This window comes from Electrona antarctica, assembly GCF_951216825.1.
Source record: "Electrona antarctica genome assembly, chromosome: 18".
Lineage (NCBI taxonomy): Eukaryota > Metazoa > Chordata > Actinopteri > Myctophiformes > Myctophidae > Electrona > Electrona antarctica.
Genome location: NC_136799.1, coordinates 20237620 through 20263839, shown reverse-complemented (window position 1 = coordinate 20263839; position 26220 = coordinate 20237620). Strand labels below are relative to the sequence as shown.

General features: G+C 40.1%; 3 protein-coding genes and 1 long non-coding RNA gene across 6 annotated transcripts; 3 read left to right on the top strand and 1 right to left on the bottom strand.

Annotated features, from left to right (window-relative positions):
• Positions 1–879: 879 nt before the first annotated feature.
• LOC306942804 (calcineurin B homologous protein 1) lies at positions 880–10172 on the top strand. Its single transcript, XM_079528905.1, has 7 exons — positions 880–1357; positions 1670–1742; positions 2826–2906; positions 4972–5099; positions 5828–5889; positions 6555–6677; positions 8469–10172. Exons 1-7 carry the CDS (start codon positions 1291–1293, stop codon positions 8520–8522), a joined length of 588 nt encoding a protein of 195 aa, XP_079385031.1. The 5' UTR covers positions 880–1290; the 3' UTR covers positions 8523–10172.
• A 2752-nt stretch (positions 10173–12924) lies between these two features.
• LOC306942505 lies at positions 12925–14239 on the top strand. Its single transcript, XR_013792307.1, has 2 exons — positions 12925–13224; positions 13311–14239. It is a non-coding gene; the product is annotated as an uncharacterized lncRNA (long non-coding RNA).
• A 2802-nt stretch (positions 14240–17041) lies between these two features.
• On the bottom strand, positions 17042–20442 carry oip5 (opa interacting protein 5). Of its 2 annotated transcripts, none has more exons than XR_013792265.1 (4): positions 20027–20442; positions 19339–19461; positions 17298–17379; positions 17042–17212 (listed from the first exon to the last, which is right to left on the bottom strand). XR_013792265.1 is itself a non-coding variant. In XM_079528093.1 (4 exons), the coding sequence occupies exons 1-4, from the start codon at positions 20007–20009 to the stop codon at positions 17120–17122; spliced, it is 351 nt and encodes a 116-aa protein (XP_079384219.1). In that variant the 5' UTR covers positions 20010–20442; the 3' UTR covers positions 17042–17119. The 2 variants fall into 2 exon arrangements, 1 of the variants encoding a protein (XP_079384219.1); XM_079528093.1 differs by having other exon boundaries at positions 19957–20442.
• A 335-nt stretch (positions 20443–20777) lies between these two features.
• Positions 20778–26063, top strand: nusap1 (nucleolar and spindle associated protein 1). 2 transcript variants are annotated; one of them, XM_079528485.1, is made up of 11 exons: positions 20778–21045; positions 21241–21297; positions 21734–21910; positions 22447–22603; positions 22908–22997; positions 23121–23233; positions 23444–23607; positions 23828–23991; positions 24488–24604; positions 24700–24805; positions 25342–26063. In XM_079528485.1, exons 1-11 carry the CDS (start codon positions 20965–20967, stop codon positions 25427–25429), a joined length of 1314 nt encoding a protein of 437 aa, XP_079384611.1. In that variant the 5' UTR covers positions 20778–20964; the 3' UTR covers positions 25430–26063. The 2 variants fall into 2 exon arrangements, with proteins under 2 accessions (XP_079384611.1, XP_079384610.1); XM_079528484.1 differs by having other exon boundaries at positions 20780–21045; positions 23441–23607.
• The last annotated feature ends 157 nt before the right edge of the window (positions 26064–26220 follow it).

Below are 26220 nucleotides of genomic sequence, written 5' to 3'. Positions count from 1 at the left end.
TGCCACTCCCCATCTCTCCCCCTTTCCTGTCTATCTACTATTCACTATCAATAAAGGCATAAAAGCCCCAAAACAAATAAATAAATAATCAGAACTTATAAATTCAACACAATTTCACATACAAGAAATCTGATAAATAAATTCATTACATTAATTAATTAATTAATTAATTAATTAATTAATTTTTTTAAAAGTTTGTGAAAATAGCATCTTTTTCTTTTTTTTTAATACATTTTATTCAAAGAGTTTGACATCATATGCAAGTTTCACAGAAAGAAAATACAACTCTTTGTTTTTATATTTTGAAAAATATATATATACTAAACTCAGCTCACAGCAAATTGTGGGCTAAAAAGTCTGGGAAAAACTGTCCTACCTAGACTAGACCACCTTTACAATGTTTTGACAGATATTTATTTTGCAACATAATTGCAATTTCGAATCAATCAGAAAAACGTGGATTTTGAAAGTTTCTATTGAGAAGATTTAACTTTTAAGCGAAATAAATAAACACGAGTCCCGACGGCCGAACTTCCCAATGATGATGATGATATATAATTAAACAATGTTTGTCCTCATTGAAAGTAGAGGACAAATAATTTACATTACTAACCACACGAGGGCGTTATTGTGCTAAAAGTATCCACAGTATATTTCTATCTATCTTTGAAAAAAAGGGGAAAAAAAGAAAAAGAGAGATTGCAATTTAAATGCAATTATACAGAGCTTATTTTTTAATTGTACGCGCGCGACACACATTTATTTGCCTCACACACAAGATAAAAAGTAGCTAAAAAGTAGTAGATACAAAATAAAAGTAGCTTTTTAGCAGCAGTGCGATGTGCAACCAACTAACCAATCAGAACGTGACTGTGCCTCCGCGCTATGGGATCTACACGCTACTTGCCCACCCACCAACAGCTCAGCTGCTGTGAGGTTAGCTCAGCTGTAAGTAAGATAATAGCTAGCAGTCTACAGTAGTAGCAGCAGCAAGACAGACGACGAGATCGACAAGGTTTTTAAAAGGAACAGACAAGCATCAGCAAGGAAGACAGAAAACAACCGATTGGATTCATTTCCAGCAAGAGAGCAGCAGCGAATGTCCATCTGTCATTAAATCGAGAATTCACTTCAAACGAGAGCCAGTAGCGTAGCTAGGAGGAGTGTTTGCTAACTTGTTGTTAGCTCTTGTCTGGCTTTGAGCTAGCTCGGACAACTTTTAGACTGCTGGAGGAATTACTTTGAGTTTCTTTTTTTTTTACCGCTTGATTGCGAGGTTTATCATTCACCATGGGTTCACGAGCGTCCACATTACTCAGAGAAGAGGAAATTGAAGAAATCAAGAAGGAAACGGGCTGTAAGTTGAGCTCAGACTAATTGCTGGGTTGGATTTGGGAAATTGGGAGACACGGACGCCAAAACGCTTTGTGGTTAAACATTTCATGTCATTTCATCTCTGGGTTCAATGAACGTCATCTAATATAATGTATAACTGGCAACATACTTTTAGATGTCAAAATCAGTATGACATATTGTTTGGAATCATCAATAGTCTGTTAAATTAATTAGTGCAACAATTTAGCTGAAAGTCTCAGTCTGTCATTAGTGTCATACAGTTACACAGTAACGACGTTTGAGTTGTGACCTGTCTGTCTGCGTCCCCTTGCAGTTTCTCACAGTCAGATCACACGTCTGTACAGTCGCTTCACCAGCCTTGATAAAGGTGAAAATGGAACCCTCAGGTAATTATACGTGTATTTATATGTATATATTTGTATTTTACAATTGTTATTGGCTAATGGAACATTTTACTAAGATTTTTCTGTCTCATTTTGGGGCTAGCTCTGGTCCATTAGAGCTATGGACCAGAGCTACTTTGGGCACTTTTGGGCATGTGTGCATATATTATGCACACATGCATAATATATACAGAACAAGCAATAGGTGAAGAAATAGGTAATCATTGAATGTTTTTGAATTCCAAAGGTTATGAAAAAGTAGGATAACATCCCCACAGTTCTTTGAACACGCTGCTAGACCCAAAAAATAACCAAGTGAAGAAGAGGGGAATGTCTCTCCCGTCTTTTAGACAACAATAGACTACACTACAATAATCAGAACAATGTTGCACCCATGTATGGCAGAGGGCTTCATCAGGTTCAGGTCCTCCTACACAGGCGAAGCTATGTTCTGATCATTGTTGGTTTAGTAAAATGACAGTATCAAGTATCGGTATCAAGTGCATTCCCTTCACTGAATTCCAAAGGTTTACACATTATTGGAAAAGAGAATACATGGACACATCCGTTTATAGTGTTGTTACACAGCACCAGTTTTCTCAGATTGCATGTTTACACATAATAAACACAGGATCCCTGTGTCCTTGCACTGCAGCTTTTACTTGGGTTGTGTGCAGTCAGAAACCACCTGGCTTTGGATCCAAGGTGACTTGTTTTAATCATCAGTTGACACAACATTCACGTCCGAATATCTCATCCGCCAGATAGACTGTTGCATTGACTTACTATTATCATACAAAAACAGGTTCCAGAGGGAAACTCTTTCATTATGCAGGCGAGTCATCTCACTTGTTATAAAACAGGGGTTACCTTTGTAACCGCTTTCCTGTAATGTTGAGTTTGATGTCTGGTTTCTGTGTCGAATTTAATAATAATACTGGCAAGTCACTGAGTTAACATATTTATCAATAATTAAACCTATTTTTAAGAGCTGTGGTGGTTATTTGATGTGAGGGTTGGGTCGCACGCTTTGTATTCCTTTAAAATAAATTGTGAGCTCACTACCTCCATTCCTGATTCCTACAGTCGAGAAGATTTCCAAAGGATCCCGGAGTTGGCTATCAATCCTCTGGGAGACAGAATTATCAACGCCTTCTTCCCTGAGGGGTGAGTGTTCACTGTTGTTGGTCTGCTCTCAGCTGTATTCTTGTTTTTCCCTCAAGAGTACACATTATAGGCCTGAGTCACAATCACCACAAGATTGAGCGACAAAACAGCAGTGTGTGTACATCAAACAGCAGTAGATGTGACCAGTAACACATTGACTAATTAACAACATTCATAGTATAAAACCAAAAAGAGCTATCTGGTAAACAACAGTCTTAACTCAGGATTTGAATTGTATTCTTCGGTTCTGTGCTTGTTTTGATGACCTTTAAAGCTCATATGTAGTCCTGCTTGTTTTTGACCAGAGCTTTTTTCCACATGTTATGATCCCAAAAAATCCAATGTGTAGGCGTTCTTTGAATTTAGATGTGGGTTTTTAATGGTTACAGATGTGTTTTTGCCTCAGGCTTGGTTTGGGTTTGGTTGGAAGCCACTTGATCCTTCAGCAGAAGGGTCGGCACACTAAAGCCCTCATTGAAAGCAACTGCAGAATACAGCTTATTTGTGTTTTTCATTGTATATCCAGAGATGTGCTCCAGTGTAGATACCCACATACCCCTTGTTTTTGTGAATAAGAAAATAATTGGATGGTAGATTCCTTTGAAACTTTAACCTGTTAAAACAGGGAAATCACCTGTCATTTTAGCTAAAAAGCATGATTGTAGGCTTTGGCCGTTCAAAAATAGCAGATATACAAGCTCATAGCACTTTGTGCCACGATAGCTTGTAGATTTTTTATTTTTGAAAAATCCTTAAGATTTGTGTAAATCTTTGAATATATGCTGAAGGATATATATATATATATATATATATATAGATATATATATATATATATATATATATATATATATATATATATATATATATATATATTATTGTTTAACTCAAATCTTTGCTTCTGGGTATCTCTGGAACAAAAAAATCGATGGGTGTGATGGCCAAACGCATATCATTTAGGGGGTCCTTCACATGAAGAAGTTGGAGCACCACTGACATAAACTGTTAGGATTTAGAAAACATTTGTTAGACTCTGCCTCACTCTTAATGGGTTCAATATAAAACTCAGTTGGGGGGGGGGGGTCAGTAGTGTTGTCGCCTCACAGCTGGAACGTCCTGTGTTCGATTCCCGCTGAGGGCGTATCTGTATGCCGGAATATTCAGGGTGAGCGACAAAATAGCAGCTAGGAGAATGAGACTCGCAGGACACTGCCAGAGGCACCAAGAGCTCCTAGCCAGCAGACTGGTGCTGTGGGAACCAACACGGGCACCGGTCACAAGGACGTCCCATACTAACATATGTGGATGTACTCAAGAAAGATGCAGGAGCGCAAAGCACCAACGAGCTGGCCGGATGTATGGAGAACCGGGATGACTGGAGGCGACGATGGAGGGCTCGTCTGAGGACGATCTAGAGAGAGCGTGCTCTCTCCACGTCATCAGTGCTCATACCTGAGGCGGGGTTGGCGAAAGGGCCTTTCTGTGTGGAGTTTGCATGTTCTCCCCGTGTCCCCTAGGGTAGGAACTACCTCCACCTGGCCATCCGGGGCGCCTGGTGGAGGGGAAAGGAACTGGTTGGAATAACGTGTTCCTTTCACGCGCTACGTCCGGCCAGGGAAACTCCCCCCTGTCAGGTGAAAAGAAGCGGCTTGGACTCTGCCCCCCCAGGTTGGCAGAGGAAGTGTAGCGCCCAGGATTACATTGATTAGATAATTGACACTGGGGGAAAAACATTTTTCATTGAATTTTTATGTTTTTACATAAAGATGAAACGTAAATGTATAAAAGGTATAAATTAAAAGCACAATACAAGAAAAACACAAAAAGAACAAACAAAGTGCGAGCAGCACATACACAATAGTCAGTTATTCATTAGAAGGAAAAAGAAGGGAGAAAAAAAATATGTATGTACAACACAACACACATGGGCACATGGGCTAAGCTACACACATAGCTTAGCTCTTCTAGGATCTAGCACCCTGAATTTGGATAGCAGCCCTAAAATTTTCTTTTTTTTTATAAAACCCAATTGGAATCTTTGTTTTGACCATGCTACTTTGTCTTTCAGAGAGGACCAGGTGAACTTCAGGGGTTTCATGAGAACCCTGGCTCACTTCAGACCCATTGAGGACAATGAGAAGCATAAAGACCCAAATGCCAGCGAACCACTCAACAGCAGGACCAACAAGTTACTTTGTGAGTCTGAGCACTTTCAGTATGAGGGGGTGGATTTGAGACAGTGGGGAAAATAACACCAGTTCCTGCAAAATACTGCCATCTTTTTCCTGTACCGTTGTCTACTGAGTAGACAACCGTACAGGAAAAAGAGTGGGAGTAGACTCTACTCCCACTGTTTCCCAACAATGTGTCGAAACCCATCCTTTCTCCCCTTTTCCTACATTTACAGAAAATAAAAAATCACAATGTTTCATCAATTACATTTTTCAAAAATATTTCATAAATAAAATTAAAGAATCTAATAATTTCCTTTTAATACATAAATAGTTTAAAAAGTGCTAGTTTGGGTCCCGGGCAAAAGTGTAATTTCTCTTTTGGGTCTTGAGCTAAAAAGTGGGAACCACTGGTCTGCTCTACCAGCCACTTCTGCCTGTAACCACATGGTAATACAGATTGTTGGCTTGCACCCGCTAATGAGGCCTGCAGACGGTAATACTCATAAAAATGTCTGTTCTCAGATTGGGTACAGGCTTTAGTTCCGACACACCAAAGGTCCGACAGTCATTAAACCGACAACCTAACCCTAACTGCAAGCACGACGCAACACATGTCGGACCAACACATGTCAGGAGCGACGGGTGATTTCCGCATGTCGGACCTTTGGTGTGTCGGATAAGCGTGCGCACCTCTCAGATATGTTCAGAGACTGGCTGAAAAGTGAAACCCCTTTTTTGTTTTGTTGCCAGTTGCCTTCCGTCTGTACGACCTGGACAGGGATGACAAAATCTCTCGTGATGAGCTGTTACAGGTGAGAGGTTTGCTGAGAGCAAATGTTTGACATCACATTGGAATCGGTGTCATTCTGGATAACAGGATAGCCAAACGCACCATTATCCCCCCTTTCATTAATGTAATAACAGAATTGCCGTTTACACCATGATGACTCGTAAGGGACCAAACGCTATTGTATAACATTCACTCCCTTCCAAAGTACTGTGTAGAGTATTTCTCAGCTGTTAGAGAGGACTTTGACCCTCTGATAATGTAATTTCTTAACCTTAACTACAGGTTGATTTGCCAGACAATCTTAATATCCTGTATTTTAGCTTCCTCTCTGCTCTCTCCTCCCATGATGTTTTCTGTCCATCCATGAAGCCATCTTTGTTTCGGTGACATTGTGCGACCTGCAATTGCTTTAATCCCAGGGTTAAATTACTTGGTAGACGGATCTTGTGTTTTGCACAAAACATGTCTGCCTTGCTCTGCATCCAGCCCTGAGTAATGTGTTATTGTTCTATTTCAACCCAGTAAAATGTGTTCCATATTGTAATCATTTTAAGTCCACTAGTCCACTAGTGTTTTAACTACAAATTATGTTCAAATGCAAGCACTTACAGTATTCCTTCATGTATAAAAAGTGACAATAGATCAAGTTTGCCAGAAGGTGTTTTACATTTTATATCATTTCTACAGGTCTTGCGTATGATGGTTGGTGTGAACATTTCAGATGAACAGCTAGGCAGCATTGCTGACAGGACCATCCAGGAAGCTGACCAGAACGGCGACAATTCAATTTCTTTTAATGAATTCATAAAGGTTAGTGGGCTAAAGGGCACCAGTTTAGAATTCCCATTTCTTTCTATTAACCCTAGAACACTAAACACCCACAAATCCCATACACCCACAATGGGCTTTTTCCCACAGGACCATTCTCACATGTACCATGAACCAAAGGAGACATTCCCAGCTCTGTTTTTTAAAGAATATTTTTAAAATAATACCCACTTTTTTCAGAGATCTATTAAAGAAGAGTACCTCAAGTTGCCATGTATTTTCTTTTATTGAATATTTTACATTGGGTAAAATATACCTGTGATTAGTGATGGTGTGACAAAAAGGTGTTCAGTGTTCTACGGTTAAGATTTTGTCAATGTGGCTGCTATTTTATGCTGATGAACAATGTGTTTAGAGGAGGAAAGAAATTGAGGAAAATCATTTTTATGTTTTATCCCACAATTTTGTAACCCATTTTTTTTCACCCAGTGTCAATTATCTAATGTAATCCTGGGCGCTTGGGGAAAATCTAATTGATATAAAATATTAAAAGAACATGCTTCTTGCTGAATCGAAAAAGTTATTGATAGAATAATCGCTAAGACAATTGATAGTTGCAGCCCTAATCACTGGAAGATGTCCAAAATCTACTATATGCCTTTGTGGAGGTGTCATCTTCAGTCATTATTTGGGTTATGCTCTGTAGCATAAATTGGTATTATGAATGGAATAGTTCAATCAAGTTGTTTACACATATACCGTTACGTTGCTGGAACATAAACTGCTTGCATAGGAAGTGACAGTCAGGTTCATTTAACTGTCATGTCAAAAGAACAGCAGTGTATGGATTTCTGGTGAGGAAACGTCATCTAGTGAAAGCGTCGCCGTGCAACCATCAATGGGTTAGGGTTAGCAGAATGGAATAATTAAAAGGTGGAACCACGAATTTGATGGTGACCTTGACCTTACTGTGTTGAGAAGATATGGATAAGCAAAGCCGGTAGGCTATGGATCATTCACAGCATTCTTACACGATGAGAGGTATTCGAAAATGTCAGAATCTGTCTGTCTCTCGCCCACCCACTCCCTACCTACACCACACGATAATGAACTGAGTTGCGCTACTTTAACTCATGAAGTTGGACACGCCATTTCCATGCATCATATATTATACAGTATGTTTCACCTTTCTCTAGCTATCATGATGAGAGGCAACCTGTCATGCTCTCTTGCTCGCTATGACAACATGCACTTGACCGACTAAACAATCATGGTCTCTTGCAAAATCCTAAGGTCGCTCGACCATAGTGGTCTCTCTCCTTCTCAGCGCCATAATGCTTTCAGTATAATGTTCTACTTTCGCACATAGGTGATATGGACTATGAAATGTCAGGAATAAAAGATTGACATTCACATGCAAAAGTGTTTAAGCAACCTAATTTTTGAGTGGTGCCCAGGGTGTAGTCACATTGAAGTTGAAGGGTGAAGTCACATTATTGCAGTCCTTGTAAGCTTATTCAGTGTCATGCTTTACACAACTGATAGGTAGAAAAAAGAGAAGTCTTCACTTAGGGTGGTTTTTATTGCAACGTTTCGGTCGTCAGACCTTCATCAGGCCTGATGAAGGTCTGACGACCGAAACGTTGCAATAAAAACCAAGTGAAGACAGTGTGCGGGATTCTCTTTTTTCTACCTATCAGTTTCCTGTTATCCGACGCACCTGTCCTTTGTAGGTGTGCAGAAGGACTTTTTCGTATGCTTTACACAACTGCCACCTAAATCTCATGACTGTTATTGTTAGCTTGAATCGTGGCATTTTTATGCTTTTCTCAGGTATTGGAGAAGGTGGACGTGGAGCAGAAAATGAGCATCCGGTTCCTGCACTGAGGAATTGACCACTCTGAAAGGTGCTATGCCAGTTGATATCAAGACCCAACCCTATTTCAACACTCAACGGGCCAGCTGCCATGGCCTGACCTACAGTACATGTTCTCTTGATCAAGCATTAGGTAGACGACGCCATACGTCTCATTTGAGTTTCTGCCTTTGCACTGCTCCATAAACAAAGGGAAAAAGTTGCGTGCCTTGGGTTGTTTTATTATGCTGTCACAATGTAATTTTTTTCCATCCTCCCAGAAGTGGAACATTATTTATTTCTTTATTTTTGTCTGCCAGTTAGTACCATCGCTCTTCTGCTATTCATAACATGAACAATGATTGATGATTGATAGTATACCATGGTACGACCAGGCTTTTGCAATTGTAAATGGGTGAGCTGAGAAGGCATGGTCATGCTAATTTAAAGCTTACTCACACTATCCTCCTGAATATGGATATTTATCATGTGCTGCCTCATTGTCCATATATAAAATATGCAGATGTTGGAAGTACATTTTTAAAGCTGTAAATTATCAACTGCAAAAAGCATGTGTTTTAATGCAAGTAAGATCTAAGACTCCTCTGTCTTGTTGCATAGCAAGTCTCTGGCTTTTGAGGTTGTCCTCCCTTTTCCCTTAAGCATTCTCAAAGGACTTACTTCTGTTGTTGTTTTTTATCCACTCAAGTGCCATGGGTTGTGGGTCTCCCCTCATAAAAGATACACGGGGAACCGATATTGTTTGTATGCTTGATCTTTCATATGGGTTAACCCAGCTACTGCCAAAAGATTGTAATTTCCCTGTTTTGGAATACAACATGAGTTTGACCATACCCCAAAGGCCTCTTCCACAGCAATGCCAATTGGTGCATCATAAGCCCATCGCCAACCCATTATATTTAATCCTGAATTAAATAGTACTAGTCATCAAAAAACTTTGCCAACTGATGAACTTCTGCTGACAATTAATCATGTGGTTTAAAAACAACACATCTGATTAGAACCAGAGATTACCACCACCCCTGAAGCATAATAGGCGGACAGTGCTACCAGTTCCTGCCATGTTGAAATAACCAATCTCTGTAATCTGAAGGGGAAAAAAATAGCATGGTTGATAGATGGTTATGTTTGAGAATTGAACAGCCATATACAGCCTATAGACAAAAGGTCCTTCCCCCAAAATGTGACCTTTATAATTAAGCACAGGATGTCTCCATTTAACCCTGTAGACTAGTAGAAATTAGGCTATCAGTACAGAGGCTCAACAGCTAGTTCAGGATGGCATACAATATCTATAACCAATGAAACAATGTTTATCGATTATATATGCACTGCTCAGTATTTTGTCATGCTTTTATTTTTTCATCAAGTAAAGTCCCAGGTACTTGAGAGGATGTGATGCATTATAATCTATTTTCTGTATAGGCCAATGTATTTGACCAAAATGCAGACGTTTTGTTTTTTCTTTTCTAATTAAGTTTGCTAAAAATCATTTCCATGAATACCTTTCAGCAACTGAATAATGGAAATACAACATGCCTGTTTTTATTAATGAAGATGAGATCATCAATCAGATAATTAAGATGTTTTATCATGTGATGGGAATTATCACAGGGATTTATGAATTTAATTTGAATAAATTGTGCCATGCGCTATGTAAACTGTTTCTTTGATTGAAAATAGGACTATGTGGGTTATATTTAAATTATCTGTATCAGCTAATGGATTTCAGAAAGACAAAAGTTGCCATTTCACCAAATATTTTAATATTATCGTAATGCACTAAAGTGTGGATCAGAGCCAGGTTTCATGTATTTTCAAGTCAGGATGTCTGGATTCTAGTCCAGCAGTTAAAACATGACATACACTACAGTCTGGTGAGAAGGCACGTGCGTTATCCTTCTACCCTAATGGAAAGGGGGTACACAAGCACATGGCCGTTTATCTGTTCGCCGCCTTCTACCAAACTACTCCGTTAGCACACATGTCTCCATGTAATGCACAAAAAATCCTGCACGCCACCCGAATCCATATGCACTACATCGCTTCCCCACAACTGCCATATTTACTGTACAAATATATTATATTTTATATATATATATAAATATATTTTGTCAGACACAGTTATTGCGCAACATTTCGCTGTGATGCAAATTACATCACAAATTCCCCACTCCCCGCCCCCTCCCCTTTCCACTGCACGCTCGCGCACACACACACACACACACACACACACACACACACACACACACACACACAAGGCTCAGCAGTACGGTACAGTACAGCCATATACACTAGGGGACAGCACAGTACTGTACAGTATGGGAAGGCACAGCACAGTACTGTACAGTTCACTACAGTACAGTATGGTACGGTACAGTAGGCTACAGTAGAGTACAGTATGGGACAGTATTGTACAGTACAGTATGGCACAGTTCAGTATGATACCGTACGGCACAGTATGCTACAATACAGTACAGTACAGTGGACTACAGTACAGTACAGACTACAGAGGAGAACAGCACAGTACAGTACAGACTACAGAGGACAATAGCACAGAACAGCACAGCCCAGTACAGAGGAGTACAGTACTGTACAGTAGAGGACTACAGTACAGTACAGTATTCCCGCTAGGTTGCCACATCCAAGCAACTTATATAGGTATATAGAAACATTGCCACTTGCCATGCTTTCTTTTATATGTACATAAAAACAAGCAAAACAAAAAATAGGGCCACTCAGCCATGTTGCCAAGTTTGCACTTTCCAAGCAACTGGGTATATGAAAACATCATGGGTTGCCATGTTTGCTGAAAAAATAAAACAATATGGCCCTCCTGCTATTGCCTTCTTCCTATTTGCGACGCATGGCAAAATTCTAGTTATTTTAAGAACTAGTAGTGCGTGCAATGCATGGTCGGGAACAGACCACTTTACTGTTTTAGTTTTTATTGTATTATTAGATTAGCACAATACCTAAAGGGGGTCTGAACATGTAGTGTAATGACATACGTGTTATGGTAATAATAAAGCGTGCAGGTCAGGATTTAGGAAAAAGACATTGATTGATTGATTGAAATATGTATTAACAGTTTGCAGAATTACAGTACATTTCAAGCACAAACTCAATACAAAGACTATTAACTGTGAGTGGACGACCCAATTAAGCATTACACTTGTTTACAAGAGGGTCCACCATGTTCAATTCATCAAAACATGTAGAGACGTACAAATAGACACTTCTATATAGTCAAAGAACAGAACAAGAATAGGAGTGTGTGTGATGTTTGGCCTAGTGGGAATATGCATGCACAGTTTCACCGCAATCGGACGCTGCGTTGAGTAGTTGTGGCGATTTGTACAAAACGGGTACAAAGCGGGCTACTCCTGAAAAGTTTAGAAGCCAATCGTAGGCAATGAAGGTGGATTATGAGAAATCAAACAAACCCGTCTTGATCACATGACTATGGAGAGCATGTGTACCGATTTGTGTGAAATTTGGATAACATCTGAAGGAGTAATATTAGAAAATGTGTTTTACATATGTCGGCCTCCTGGTGGCGCTATAAAGAGCCTGAAAAATTCCAGGCAAAGGTTTTTCCTTGGCCTCTAGGGAGTTGGCATACAAAGTTATCCACAAATCCGTGCAGTTGGAGGTAAAAACACTTTTCGGCCAGTTATAGCGCCACCATGAGGCTGAGTTGAAAATGTTCACGTGGCATTTCTTCCTCTGCCTAGTGGCAATGTGCGTGTGCAATTTCACGGAAATCAGACGATGTGTTCAAGATTTGCAGCATTTTGCTTGAAACTGAGCACTCCTGCGAACTTTGGAAGCCAATCTTAGCCAATCAGGATGGAGTCTGAGAAATCTGAAAGACCCGTTTCGTTGAATGGCTCTAGAAAGACTGTGTACCAATTTGCGTGATGTTTGGACAAAATCTGTAGGTGTACTGTCCAAAAACTTGTTTTGCACAAAGCGGCCTCCTGGTGGCGCTATAACAGGCCGTTCTGGAAATTTTGGGGCAGAGGTTCATCGTTGGCATCCAGGGAGTGTGTGTGCAAAATGTGGCATCGACCGGGTTAACGGTGCCGGAGATTAGTTGTTCACAGACGGACGGACGGACGGAGTGCAAAACATACTCTCTCCTCATGCCTTCGGCCTGGTGGAGACAAAAAGGGAAAAGAAACATATACAGTGAGGGGAAAAGGGGGGGGGGGGGGGCGGTGGGGGGATTCAGATTTTTACGGGGGTCAGTTTCGAATTGCAGCCGTCCGTAGGTGCCCTTTGGGAGCGGTTTTTCACTGCTACAAATTTCACTGCTACTATATCGTCTACTCTGCTTCCACTCTTGAACATCTATTTCTATGATTTTGACTGACGTAGTTAACGCGCAATCGCCATAGAGGACGTACATAAAAAAGGGAAATGGCGCCGTAGATTACATGGTGTGCGAAGAAGGGGCGAGGAGACCTTCTCCCCTCTTGCGTCTCATGTAGTACATCCTTGAAGATAGATTATCTAAATGTTCAATCACCTTGTCAGGTCCGCCTGGTCCGAAATTAGTCCCGTGATCCAGTTCCGATTATCCAAATCCGGTAGGCTGCCATGTAAAGGGAATGTCTCTAGATTGTGTTTACCAGCGTGCTAACGTTACACCGCACAGTGAAAATGTATACTACCTACATCATTCTGAGTGAGGAAACCTTCGCCAAGGTCAGTGCTTTTCATCCGTCTAACATTTCGCCAAATTCATCATACTTAAATGCCCCCAAATTTGATTGGCAATCTACTTTTAACAGTTCCAAAATCAGATGATGCCAGCACTGGACAGACGTCTCCCCCGGGCCAGACCCAGCATCCCCAGTTGTGCGAAACCCTGTGACAGGTGATGCCGTGATGGGCCTTCATCCGTGGCCATGGGAGTAGATGACCCATCGTGATCGCGGAGATCTTGGAGGTCTCTGAACAGGGAAGTTGTTGGGAGTTGGGACCACATCATTGAACAATCCCCGCCATGTATGTTGCAATGCATGTATTTTGGTCAGTGAGGATACCTTGCAAATACTGTTAATCTGCCAGACATTTAATTATTTTAAACACTGTTTATTTACATTGAGGCTTCATAGGTCATGCCTTCTATGTGGTTGAGTAAAGTAGCCCATTCTATCGCTATGAATTGGTTATGTGCAAGAAATCAGCATTACTATTACTTTCAGATTAGGGTATTCTATCATTCTGTTCCAGACAGTTGAGATGATTGTATGAAGCTAGTTTATATGTAAACTAGTCTTCTTCGGTCATCATCCGACCTACATGATGTAAACAGTAAAAATGTTCATGTCACCAGATCAGAAGTTCTTTAAATTATGGTTATGCTGGCCAATTCCTCACAAAAATCAAAACAAGCTGATTTAATTATGCTAACATGCAAGCATAATGAACCTCCTGCTTCTAGATCAAGAATCTAGATCAAGCAGGCTTTTACCCTTCTGTTCCACATGAGGTTTCGGTCTGTCCTCCCTGAGTTTGTTCTTTAACAAAGGTCCTCTCCACTAGATGTTTTGTATTTCATTATGAACATACAATTGGTAATAGGCTTTCTTTCTGTGACAAAAAAGAAAGACACAAAATACTGTAGCAAAGATCTAGACCTGTGACGTGATTTGAAAACCATGTTGTTTTTTTGCACTACCTCATTGTCATAAAAGTGAACAAGTAGCAAACATGATCAATATGAGTAGCCAAATAACTTGTCAAAGTGCTCCAGCAGTTATAGGACCACCAGAAGAAATTGTTTCATTTTGTGGAAACTTAAAACAGCAGGATCATTTTCACACCCAATACATGATTTTATGACAATTGTAGAAATACTGTAGGTAGCTCACAAAATGTGCAAACTACCTATAGTTTGTTTATCTTACTTGCAGTTCAGACATTTTAATTAAGGGGAACAATGTGTTTCGTCAAAACAGTCCTTAATGCATCTCCCAGTGCGACATAAACCACTATCACAAACAAAACCTTTTCCCCTATAACCAAATTCTTGTTGCTCAAATTGTTAGCCTAATTGATAGATGGATTGTTTTATTTTCTTTGATTAAACACCCACAACCAATTAACCAATCAACCACACCACACAATTATTTGGAGTTAGCATTAATTGTTATTGTCTTTTAAGAAATGTATGGAACAACATGGCATTTTACTTCTGTTCCGTCACATTCTATGGTATGATTGGTCCAGAAAAGCCAGTGTTATACTGTGAGTTGTAACCCTGGTATTATTTACTAGACCCGTTTTGTTTTTCAATCATTTGTAAAAAGAAATACCATAGGCCTACTGGGAACTGTGCAATATTTTACCTTAAAACTGTCATGTTGTTGACCAAATTGTATAGGCCTATTGTATAAACAAGTGACAAGTTGTTTGAAAGCAACAAAATCACCAATGTCTTCCATTAAGATATGTATAGATTCATATGCATTAGCTTATTTAGCAGAACTGTGGTGCCAACATTATTGTAGCCATGCATGAATAGTAGTGATGCTTGCTTTATGAAGAATAGCAGAATTGTTTTTCAAAGCTGTCAGAGCTCAAATCTGTGGAAACCTAATCCTTTAGTCTAATCAGGCCTTTTGTTTAGATTTAATGTAAAACCAGGGCAGTATCAGTATAACAAATAAATTATAATTCAGATTACCAGTAGTCACTTATTGTGATGTGAGACTCAGTCCTAGGCCAATGTAAGACCTTGTTTTAGTCCAGGGCCAGGCTTAGGGTGTACACGGACTTAAAAGAAGAAAGAACTTAAGTATACACTGTAAACGCTTAAAGGACAAATGTATCGCAAGTAATAGGCTCATAACCACAGGATGTTCAACTGATTTTTAACTGAACTGCTTGTTAGGTTACATAAGGCAAGAGATGTTTGACTATTTCCCTTTAGTTTATACTTTCTTAAGTTTAAATTAATCAATTAGACTAGTTCTCCAGATATGACAGCCAAAAAGCTCTCCAATGTAAAACGTATTGAGGATTATAAATAATATTTAGAGTAGTACCTTTAATTATTTTAGATTTGGATAGGTATCCAAAGTAGTGAGGTGGTCACTGAGAAAGATGAATCATAACATTGTAATTGTACATAATACCTCATAGTAGTCAGTATGTTCTATTTTAATTCATAGCATTTTATTTGATTGGAGTTTTAGAAGCAATAACGCAACAATGCATGAGTTTAGTGCCAGGGTAATGTGAAAAGGATTTTTTCCCCCCCCAAGACTTTGCCTATGGCAGCTTACGGTTAACCCTTTGGGAGGTGTATTTATATTTGGCTTTAGAATACAGTATCACTGCTAACACCTCGGAATTGCATTAATAATGAGATCAACATGCATCACTATCCAAAACCAAACAGTACACTGTATATTCTATACTATGAAAGCAATAATGGCCGTCATCACTTTTGTAGCATTGATTGATCTATTCAGTTACTGCATGGCGTAAAACGTTAACATAGCTGAACTTAACACTTGTTGAAAAGCACTTTCTCTCATGTACCAACTGCATCATCGTAATCACCACCACCAGCTCCATGTCTCAAATACTGTGTTCTAAAAACATTGTAATGCTATATACTGTATGTGGGGATTTATGTACAATATGGATAAGTGGGGTTTAAAAATATACAGTATACTGTATGCATGATTTAGGCTAGCAGAATAATGAATGATTTGTATTGCATGCAATAATCCAACTTTGTAATGTGAATGAGTTAAAACTATGGTACTGACATTAATACCAGATGTTCTGTAAGACTAACAAGGTGATGATGTATACAGCAAGGTTGTTTGACATGACAGCAGCAAGTTGATGATGTAGCCTTTATTATCTGTTCTAATACTCGAGCGATTCTGGGGAGAAAAAACATCTATAACACTGAACGCACAAACTTCATTGGATATTTAATGGCAATCAGTCAGAATCTAAAATAAATACATCACTGATTCTTCTTTTGTTTTCTGTTGTGTCAAACTAACCAAGCTGCTGTTGAACTGAATGCCCACTGGCAAACTAACCTATGCTATTAAGAAAACAAAATGAACAGGCTGATGTAAAGAATATTCAGTGACATTTCTTTGTCGATGAGATCTTTTTCTCTAGAAACTATGCACTCCAGAGGGAGGAACTGGGCATGCTATTATCTGTGAATCTCTTGTCTGGTTTTGTATTTAAAAAATAAATATCAAATTCAGCAATAAAAAACAGCATGGTGTCAACTTGACAACTGCAGCCGTTCTCAATTATTAAATGGGCCAGGCTGTGTAGGGCCCGAGTGGCAAGTGAGTAGTGACTCACTGCCCCATAAGATAAGGTTTCGATCTTCACTGGGGACTCAGGAAACCTGTACCTGCTCACATTGTTAGTCATTCTGCATAAGCTTGTCTGGAAATACACCAGAAAGTAAATGGAATGTGTTTATTTGCTTTGACAGAACAAAAAAATGATTACATACTATCTCACCATTCATCACTACATTTATTTAACAAATGCACAAGCCAACATCATCATGAAAACATATTGTACAAAGACCTTGAAGAACACGGCTTCAGTCGCATGTTTCACTGCTGGTGCTCCTTTCAGACAACCTCTTTCTGATGAGTGATACAGGAACAGATAGAGCTTCCACTTGCTGTTTCAGCTAAAATGCGAAAGATGTGAGGGTACTGATAAATAGCACTTAGGTCAAATTGATACATCATGTCAGTGATATGGTATTGACTTACATTGTTTATGGTTGTTCCTAAGGGTTCAAAGTCAAATGTGAGTTTGGAGGCTTTCACTGTTCGCTTGCTGTTGAGGATATAGCTGTGGAAGGAAACAAAGAAGAGCATATCAAAACTCAAGAGAAAAAAGCTATTGCAGGATCACAATCATTGTAGTAGCAAGCAAACAGGGTTCTATCTAGACCGACAAACGTTAGATATTACTAGTAAAGTCCAGGAGAACTGCAATGTCAGGACATGAAGTAACATAAACTCATCCGGACTTCCAAGCCATCCACCTGCCAACTTGACCCCCTGCCATCCTCCCTGGTTATAGCCTCCCTCCCCTCTCTGCTGCCCCTGATAACTGCCATTATTCACTCCTCCCTCACCTCTGGCTCTGTCCCTTCATCTCTCAAATCTGCTGCTGTTACACCATTACTCAAACAACCTGGTTTAGACCCAAACATCTTCAATAACCTCCGTCCCATCTCCAACCTGCCATTCCTCGCTAAAATCCTGGAAAAAGCAGTAGCATCCCAGATTCAGGCCCACCTCACCAACAATAACCTCTATGAACAATTCCAGTCCGGTTTCCGCCCCCGTCACAGCACAGAAACAGCCCTACTTAAAATCACTAACGACCTCCTGATGGCAGCTGACTCCGGTTTAATATCCATCCTCATCCTCCTAGATCTGAGCGCGGCCTTCGACACCATTTCCCACTCCACACTCCTTGACCGACTTGCATCCATTGGTTTATCTGACACACCCTTAGACTGGTTTCATTCATATCTCTCTGGCCGTACTCAGTTAATTCAATTAAAATCATTCACATCCCATCCCTCCCTCATCTCCTCCGGTGTTCCCCAGGGCTCTGTTCATGGCCCCATCCTATTCATCATCTACCTCCTCCCCCTTGGACAGATTCTTCGTAAATACAACATCAATTTCCACTGTTACGTGGACGACACCCAGCTCTACATCTCCTCCAAACCCTCTTCCACCTTCCCACCTCCCACCTCTGTACCCGTTTACAGGAAATCAAATCCTGGTTCACCTCAAATTTCCTCAAACTCAACAGTGACAAAACCGAGGTAGTCCTCATTGGTTCAAAATCCACACTCACCAAGCAACCCAGTTTTACCCTCACCATTGACAACTCCTCGGTTTCCCCCTCCCCTCAGGTTAAGAGTCTGGGTGTCGTCCTCGACAGCACCCTATCTTTCCACACCCATATCAACAACACCATCCCGTCTGCCTACTTCCATCTCAGAAATATCAACCGCCTCCGCCCCTCACTCACTCCCCACAGTGCCGCAATCCTGGTTCACTCTCTCGTCACCTCCCGCTTGGACTACTGTAATTCCCTTCTTTTTGGTCTCCCCCACAAACTCCTCCATAAACTCCAACTGGTCCAGAACGCTGCTGCCCGTATCGTCACCAGAACCCCTGTCATCAGTCACACCCCTGTACTACACTGGCTTCCCATCAAACACCGCATATACTACAAGATCCTCCTCCATACATTCAAAGCCATTCATAACCTCGCCCCCCCATACCTGTCTGACCTTGTCCACGTCAACATTCCCACCCGGTCTCTTAGGTCTGCCTCCTCCATCACTCTGAAAGTCCTCCCAGCCCATCTCTCCACCATGGGGTCAAGAGCCTTCAGCCGCTCTGCCCCTCACATCTGGAACTCCCTCCCCCCTGATATTAGAAACATAGTAAGTAAGTAGCCTTTAACTGTTTTAACCTGTTGTATGGCGACCTTGAGTGCCCTGAAAGGCGCCTTATAAATAAAATGTATTATTATTATTATTATTTTAATTACTTCCATACAAATAACCATCCGATATATGAAAATAAATGACCTTTCTTTATTTGATGAGTGTAACGTCATACTTGATTGCTCTGAAGACCCGGCCAGCAGGATCAAAACTCTAGTAGTCTAGTACTAAAATAAATGTAAAATTAAAACCTTCCAAGAACAATGTACACAATGCACATTCAGACATAATGATTCTAATTGACCATCCCACACACGATGATGGTGGCTTACCAATTGATGGAGGTTTTGTAGAGGATGAACACTGAGCGCAGCACATCCAGGTGCTGTGGGGTTGAGTTGACAACCACACCCACAACACAATGGCAACCAATGCACTTCAGATTGCTGCAGATGCTACATTTGGAGACAAACGTTTAGATTTTAATGAGACAAGTTGCAAATACAATTGATACGTGTATTAGTGGGTTCTTGGTAATACACTTGAAGTGCTGATATGTGAGCCAGACAAATTTCTGCATACGTATTGTATTGGCAGTAGTTCAAACATTCCCCAAACTGTTCTGTGATGATTAGTACTGAAGACATCAGTTTCAGTCAACTGACTATCAGGACAGGTAGTGATACCTCATACCTGATGATCAGGTACTACTATAGTGATACCTGATGAGAAGGTAGGTTGAACACTGGCTGTTTCTCTCCTACACTTGTCAACTGTAAGCAGGTAATTTAATTTGATTCATTTTATTTTGGTAAAATAAATACAAGTTCCAGCACAACATAACTTCCACCAAGAATTTACATAGTAATGAAACACTTATTTGGGTTATTTCCAAATTCCAATGTGGTCGGTCCTGAAAATACATAATACATATGTAACACAAGAAATACCATATGAGATGCCCAGTACAACCCGTCTTCTGGCCATGCGTGATGCTCAACATCTTCTGTATCAACTCACCAGTGAGCCATTTCTCCTTCTAGTCCCGAGGCGACAGTCAGATTATGGGTTAACCTTAGTATGTAAAACACACTTCTTCGGGTTAGTACGACGACGACTTAATTATCTCGAAGAACAGTAGGTCTGCACGGCTGTGAACGTGACATTTGTTTTATTCATAGTATTGACATTAAATGTAAATCTAGCCCTGGGGACTTTGCACCACATGCTGCTATGCATTATGTGAGCCTGTGGGAGTAAATTTACTTGAGCATAAAATCCAAACATTCCATCTCTCCACAAACCCAAAGAGAGTCCCCAAGCACAGTGTTACATTGCTCACAATGAAAGGTCATGAGGTATTTTCGCCCAGACTCCATCGTAGCAACAAGTTTACTGCTTTTCTAAGAAACTGCGTAGATTAATTCATTTTTAAACTACACCCTCTCCCTCCTACATTAGTTTGATGCCGCACTGCCCCCAAGCGGTTAGAAATATCAGATGAGATACAGTATGTGCATTGAAGTTAAATCAAACGAAGGAAGTGAGGGTGGCCTGGCCTACTATAAATGTAGTGCACTATTGCAGATTTGTATCGTGGGATAATAGATTGTGTCAATGTCTTGTCTGATCATTTTAAAATATCTATAGGCATAATAAACTATTTAAAAAAATTGAAGTGGGCGGAACCGGTAAACACACCGTAGCCCACATTGGTTGCAGGGGCACTTCCGCTTGCACCAACGAGCCAATACAATGCCGCACGCGCCATGTTTTTGAAAAGAGAGGTTTTTTTAACCGTCTCAAGGCGGTTGTAACAGGATAATGAGGATATTGTTTGTTTGTCTGTCTGTGTGAGTGAGTGTCTGCGTGAGAGCTGCATAGTCGACTGTTTGGGGAACGTATGAGAGAAACAAACAACGTTGTCTTCGAAATTACATCAACTATCGGGGGAAAAAATGGATTTGGACTCCATGAAGTATGTGGAGCTGCGATGTCTTGCAAAAGAACTCGGTATTAAAGCCTACAACAAGATGAAGGTAACAATGACTATACAATGACTTCAAACATGCTTGAAAAGTCCAGTCGCTCGTTGCTAAAGCTAGTTATTTGTGTTAATCGTTTCACTCGCCAAAAAGACGACGAAACTAAATGTACATGTCATGTTCATATTTCCTGGGGGCCTTGGTAGACGTAATGTGAGCCAAATGAAACTATATTTGTATCTTAAACAGGCGGAGAAGATGCTTATGGCGATCAAACGGCATTACCAACAAGAGGAGAGCGTTCAGGTACGCTTCGTCAATATAACTGTTGCTTATCATATTTGTTATATTTAAGTAACCCTTACTCTAATGTAGCAACTCAAATGATATAATTTAGTCATTGTACTGTTCTCATTATCCTGTTGTGTTTTTTGTTTTGTTTTCTTGTTTTTTTCCCCCCTTCTGTTGTTTGCTTTGTTGTATTATTTTACCTATGAAAGTCATTTATTTGTTAGAAGGGTAGGCACAATAAGCTTAGGCTTCAGCCTACACCTTTTTGGTCAATATTTATTTTTGCAAAAAAAAAACACAAAGCAGGCACTGTATTGTTTTTAATGACCAAAATAAATATACTCTACTCTACTGTTATATGTGTACGAGCCGAGGCTTCTTCTAGTTGAACCGTAGAGTTGAACACGTTCTCTTCTCACTAACCAGGTATTTTATTTCCATGTTATTTCAGGAGACTGAGATAAATGTGGATCCTCAAGTGGACATAAACGAAAGCCAACCTCTTGTCCAAGATGATAACGCAGTAACTGATGAGCCAGTCTTCAACCCAATATCATTTGTGACCAAGCGTGGCAAGGGAAAGAAATCCAAGAGAAACATCTCTGAGACAGAACTTCCAGCATCCAAGGTATTGTCTGTTGTCCCTCGGAAGTAATGAGTAATCACTATCAGTGCAAACTAAGATGATATTCTACTGTTAGATTGATGATATGTTATTGGTTTACTTATGATCCTAGTCTCCAGAGTAATATAGTAAGAGAGTGGTGACACTAGCGTTGACTCCCATTGTAACAATGGAATGCGGAAGTGCTCATTCTATCTTCTATCTGGAACTATAGCCCATAGGCACCCGCTTTGCGGCGAGATCAAAGCGTGCCGCTACTCTACACTCTGCTAGTCTCCTAGATTACTATTTCTATGCATTTGATGTATTACTGTCGGTGTGTATTGTCCTTGCTTATTGTAAATCGCTCTGGATTAAGAGCGTCTGCTAAATGTCTCTCGAGACAGACTGTTGCACTGTTTTTCCTTTGATTTGCCAATGGGTTCCCAGCTAAATGGGTACAGCATGAGTAGGGATATCAGGTGTTCGTGCACATGCACATATTGCATAATATACACCTTTACTGAGATTGGAGTAACAATTTGTCTCCAATTCAAAAGGAAAATGAAGTTCCTGAAGCTGGTGCAGGGAGTGCCAAAAGGAAGCGGTATTCACCCACCGGTGGTTCTGATGCGATTGTCCCCACTGAGATAGGTGTAAACTACAATGAACAACAGCCTCATCTTGCAGATGAAGTCCCAGTGGGTGGTGTGACAGGTCAGTAAAAAATAAATTGAAAAGGGGTGGGCTGTACTAGATCATAATCTTTATTATTTTGCTAATATTGTATAGAATAGCTGCCGGAAACTCTCCAGAAGGTTGCTTAAAATGTTTTTCTCTACATCCATTGTCTTTTTTGGGGGGGAAACATGCTGCTTCTCTTGATATACCACACACAAGCTGACCTCTTGGGTCAAGTTGCCTCTGGAAAGTGGCTCCATTATCGCTATAGAACATATTTGGATGTAACATAAACTTGTAACATAAAAATAAATAAATGTATATTTTGTTTGTATATTAGACAATGGCCCAAAAGCAAGGAAAGCTGGTAAAATCCCACGCCATGAAGGACTCTTGAATAAGTCTAAGGCCTTGAAGCCGGCTACACCAAGTACGTTTTTTCTCTTGCACTACAGTTAATTTGGTTTCCTGAAAGTTTCGCCAATCTTTTACATATGCACTGTTTTCTTCTTACTACTTCTACAACTGTTTCTCTGAATACTGTTTTGTACAGACTTCAAAAAACTACACGAGGCACATTTTAAAAAGATGGAGTCCATTGACTCCTACGTCGAGAGGAAGCAGAAGCAGATGGAAACTTACAGTAATTCAGTGAAAGACCTTAAGGTAATCAAGTGAATTACTGAAATTACATTGTTGAAATCAGTATGACATGATAGTATTTTTTATGACTCACAATGAATCACTCAATCACTAATTGAGCATTCTCTTTCAAAACCACTACTAGCTTAGCAGTTCCAAACACAGTGTATGTGTATATGTATGTATGTGTGTGTATAAATATATATATATACTGTATATTTTTTTTTATAGAAGCCACCCCCATGCCGTGCTTCCTTGTTCAGCCCTGCACTGAGCAAACCAGCTGAAGACAAATGCAGACAAACCTCAGCCAGTAAACCTGTGCTTAAGAAACCTTCCCAGAAGGACGATGCTCTGTTCAGGCCATCTGTCTTGTCCACTCGCAGGATCAATGTTAGGTGAGATGCTGTTCTACATCGTCCTCTTGGTCTTGTTTTGGGGGCAGACCCAGTGCTCTACTGCTGGTCTATGCCCAGCAAAAGAAAACATGTTGTAATGAACATTGCCCAGGTGTGAATGTAATAAATAACTGAGTGAGAAAATGTATGGACGATTAGTGCATCTTGAGGATGTCCAAAAAGTCAAAATGCACAACCAAATGTCAACTACTTGTTGCAGGTTCTCCCAAGCCACACAGGACAATGAACATAAGAGGACCTTGGTGAAGACGCCAGCACGTATGTCAACATGTATCTCCTTGGGCACCTCAGGAAAACGGAACAATGATGGAGGAAAGGTCAACCCAGTAAAGACTGCTAACGTCTCGGCTATGAAGACCCCAGGTAACATCATGCCATACATACTACCATTTGAAGGACTCTGTTAACTGGTTGCTGCCACTGGTGCAGGAACTAAATGGTAAATGGTGCATTTATATACTGTAGCGCCTTTATCCAAAGAGCTTTACATAGATTGTACATCAATTCACCCATTCACACACACATTCATACACCGATGGCGGTGGAAACCATGCAAGGCACCAACCAGCACATCGGGAGCAATTGGGGTTCAGTGTCTTGCTCAAGGACACTTCGACACTAACTCTGGGGGAGCCCAACTACATATGTGTATGCATTTTGTAACTCATTCAGTGTAACATGTCAGATCTGAAGTTATTGCAGTCATGAAGTGTCTAAATATCATACTGATATAATTATATTATATATATTGATACTGATAATATCATATTGAAGTGGAAAGTTGCTGTAAAAGTAATGCACCCTGAGGATGCTATGTATTTGTCTCTCTGACTCATACTTATTTTTCTGAATTCCAAAGGAACGTTTGTTTTCATGGGCAATGTAAGTGTTTCAAACTCCCCTGGAAACGACAAGAAGCCATGCTTTGACCTGAAAGAAAGTCTGGCTCGTCCCCTCGCATACAAGCCCCATAAAGGTATGCCTGGCATTTTAAAATTCTCTGCTGCTTAAATATGACAAATTATTGGTTAAAAGTCTGATTTTGTATCTTTTTTTTAAATTATTTCATAGGGAAACTGAAGCCATTTGGAGAGAACGGAGAAAACACAGCAGGAAACGACTTTCAGATCTCTCAATCTCATCAGAAAAAATACAAACAGCACCAGGTCGAAACAAGGTATATTTGACCGAGCTTTGAAAAAGGGTCGTTCAATATTAAAAAGTAAAAGTTTAGCAAATAATCCGGGGGTGTGCTGGGTATTTTTAAACTAGTGCAGCGCTATATATATATATATATATACACACACACACACACGTTCTATTTACTTGCATAATAGGGATACTTCAGTCAGTGTTGTCATATGCATATACTTAGCAGACATCCCCTCTGTAAATGTAGTTGATGAATCCATCAGCCACTGTTAAACCATTGTTAGCATCCAGCCGGGGGCATTCCTATGTTAATTTCCACTGTTGACACGGCAGCTTTGGGAAGAGGTGCGAATGGTTATTTTTGATCGATACACACACTCGTGTCACGGGTACGCATGCAGCTCAAACAACCAGTGGAGTGGTGTTCTACTGCGAGTAGTACACCTCAGACTGCAAATGACATTGATCGTATTGGTGCCATTGCCTCAGAATAGGAAAGAATATCATCATTCAACCACAGCTTGTGTTTAATACATGGTTTACTGTGTCCTATTTTCTAAGGGGTGACAGGAGAGTGAAGCACGTCAAAGACAGAAAACAGAAGAAAGAAGACATTCTTGGAGCCAGGAGGGGCCTTGTAATGTCTTAAACCATGGCAGTCCAGTTTTGAAAATACATTTCAAATGGTTAAGGTTGTTTTGTACATTTTTATAATGTTTTGTTCTTTTGTTTACTGTAGATTGTTACCATTGTACTTTTAAGTACTGAGGTTCTTCTGTTATATGGTTTATTTTGAATGCAGCTTAATAATTTCAATAGTTTCATTCTGTCACTTTGTTTCCAATATTTTCCAGGTGAAGAATAGATGGACAGATGCCAATCGTTATGTTTTCATTTACAATATATTTATGTGAATATCCATTTATGTACAGTGGCTTAGCAACAAAACATGCTCATTGTAAAGGAGGGTAGATAGAGAAAGGGGGTAGAGCAGTGAGTCACTTTCTTCATCAACGCCAGTTGCTGTTACGCTCCCCCGCACCTGCCTCCCCGGCATGCATGACAGGCGGTGCTGTAGCGGCTCGCCAAGCAAGCACTAAAATAGTTTGCTAATGCTATTGCCATTTCATACAGTCTATTTGTGCTACATTGGGTGGTTATAGGTTATAATTTACGCAGTACAACAGCAACTGGCGTTGAAGAAAGTGACTCGCGGTAGAGCGTGATCTCTTGTAGCCCTGCTGTGGGGCATCATTTGTAAAATAAAATGATGTTGAATGCTGTGGATGACTTCATGACAATCTTCATTTTCAATGTTTTATTTGTCAGTTAATGTAACAATAGTTAATTATGACAATTACTGTATGCCTACCCTTACCAAATACAATATACATGGAACAAAAAGTCTGTAGAAAATGGGAGAAAAGTCAAACATTTATA

Bases quoted from the DNA above. Each gene is read 5' to 3' on its own strand.
- LOC306942804 (XM_079528905.1), top strand. From the start codon at position 1,291: ATGGGTTCACGAGCGTCCACATTACTCAGAGAAGAGGAAATTGAAGAA. The intron at 1,358-1,669 runs GTAAGTTGAGCT...GTCCCCTTGCAG, and splicing joins AATCAAGAAGGAAACGGGCT to TTTCTCACAGTCAGATCACA. The intron at 5,100-5,827 runs GTGAGTCTGAGC...TTTTGTTGCCAG, and splicing joins CAGGACCAACAAGTTACTTT to TTGCCTTCCGTCTGTACGAC.
- oip5 (XM_079528093.1), bottom strand. From the start codon at position 20,009: ATGTTGAGCATCACGCATGGCCAGAAGACGGGTTGTACTGGGCATCTC. The intron at 19,462-19,956 runs GTATTTCTTGTG...CTCCAAATGTAG, and splicing joins TGTACTGGGCATCTCATATG to CATCTGCAGCAATCTGAAGT. The intron at 17,380-19,338 runs GTAAGCCACCAT...TTCCTTCCACAG, and splicing joins TACAAAACCTCCATCAATTG to CTATATCCTCAACAGCAAGC.
- nusap1 (XM_079528484.1), top strand. From the start codon at position 20,965: ATGGATTTGGACTCCATGAAGTATGTGGAGCTGCGATGTCTTGCAAAA. The intron at 21,046-21,240 runs GTAACAATGACT...TATCTTAAACAG, and splicing joins AAGCCTACAACAAGATGAAG to GCGGAGAAGATGCTTATGGC. The intron at 24,806-25,341 runs GTATATTTGACC...CTATTTTCTAAG, and splicing joins CAGCACCAGGTCGAAACAAG to GGGTGACAGGAGAGTGAAGC.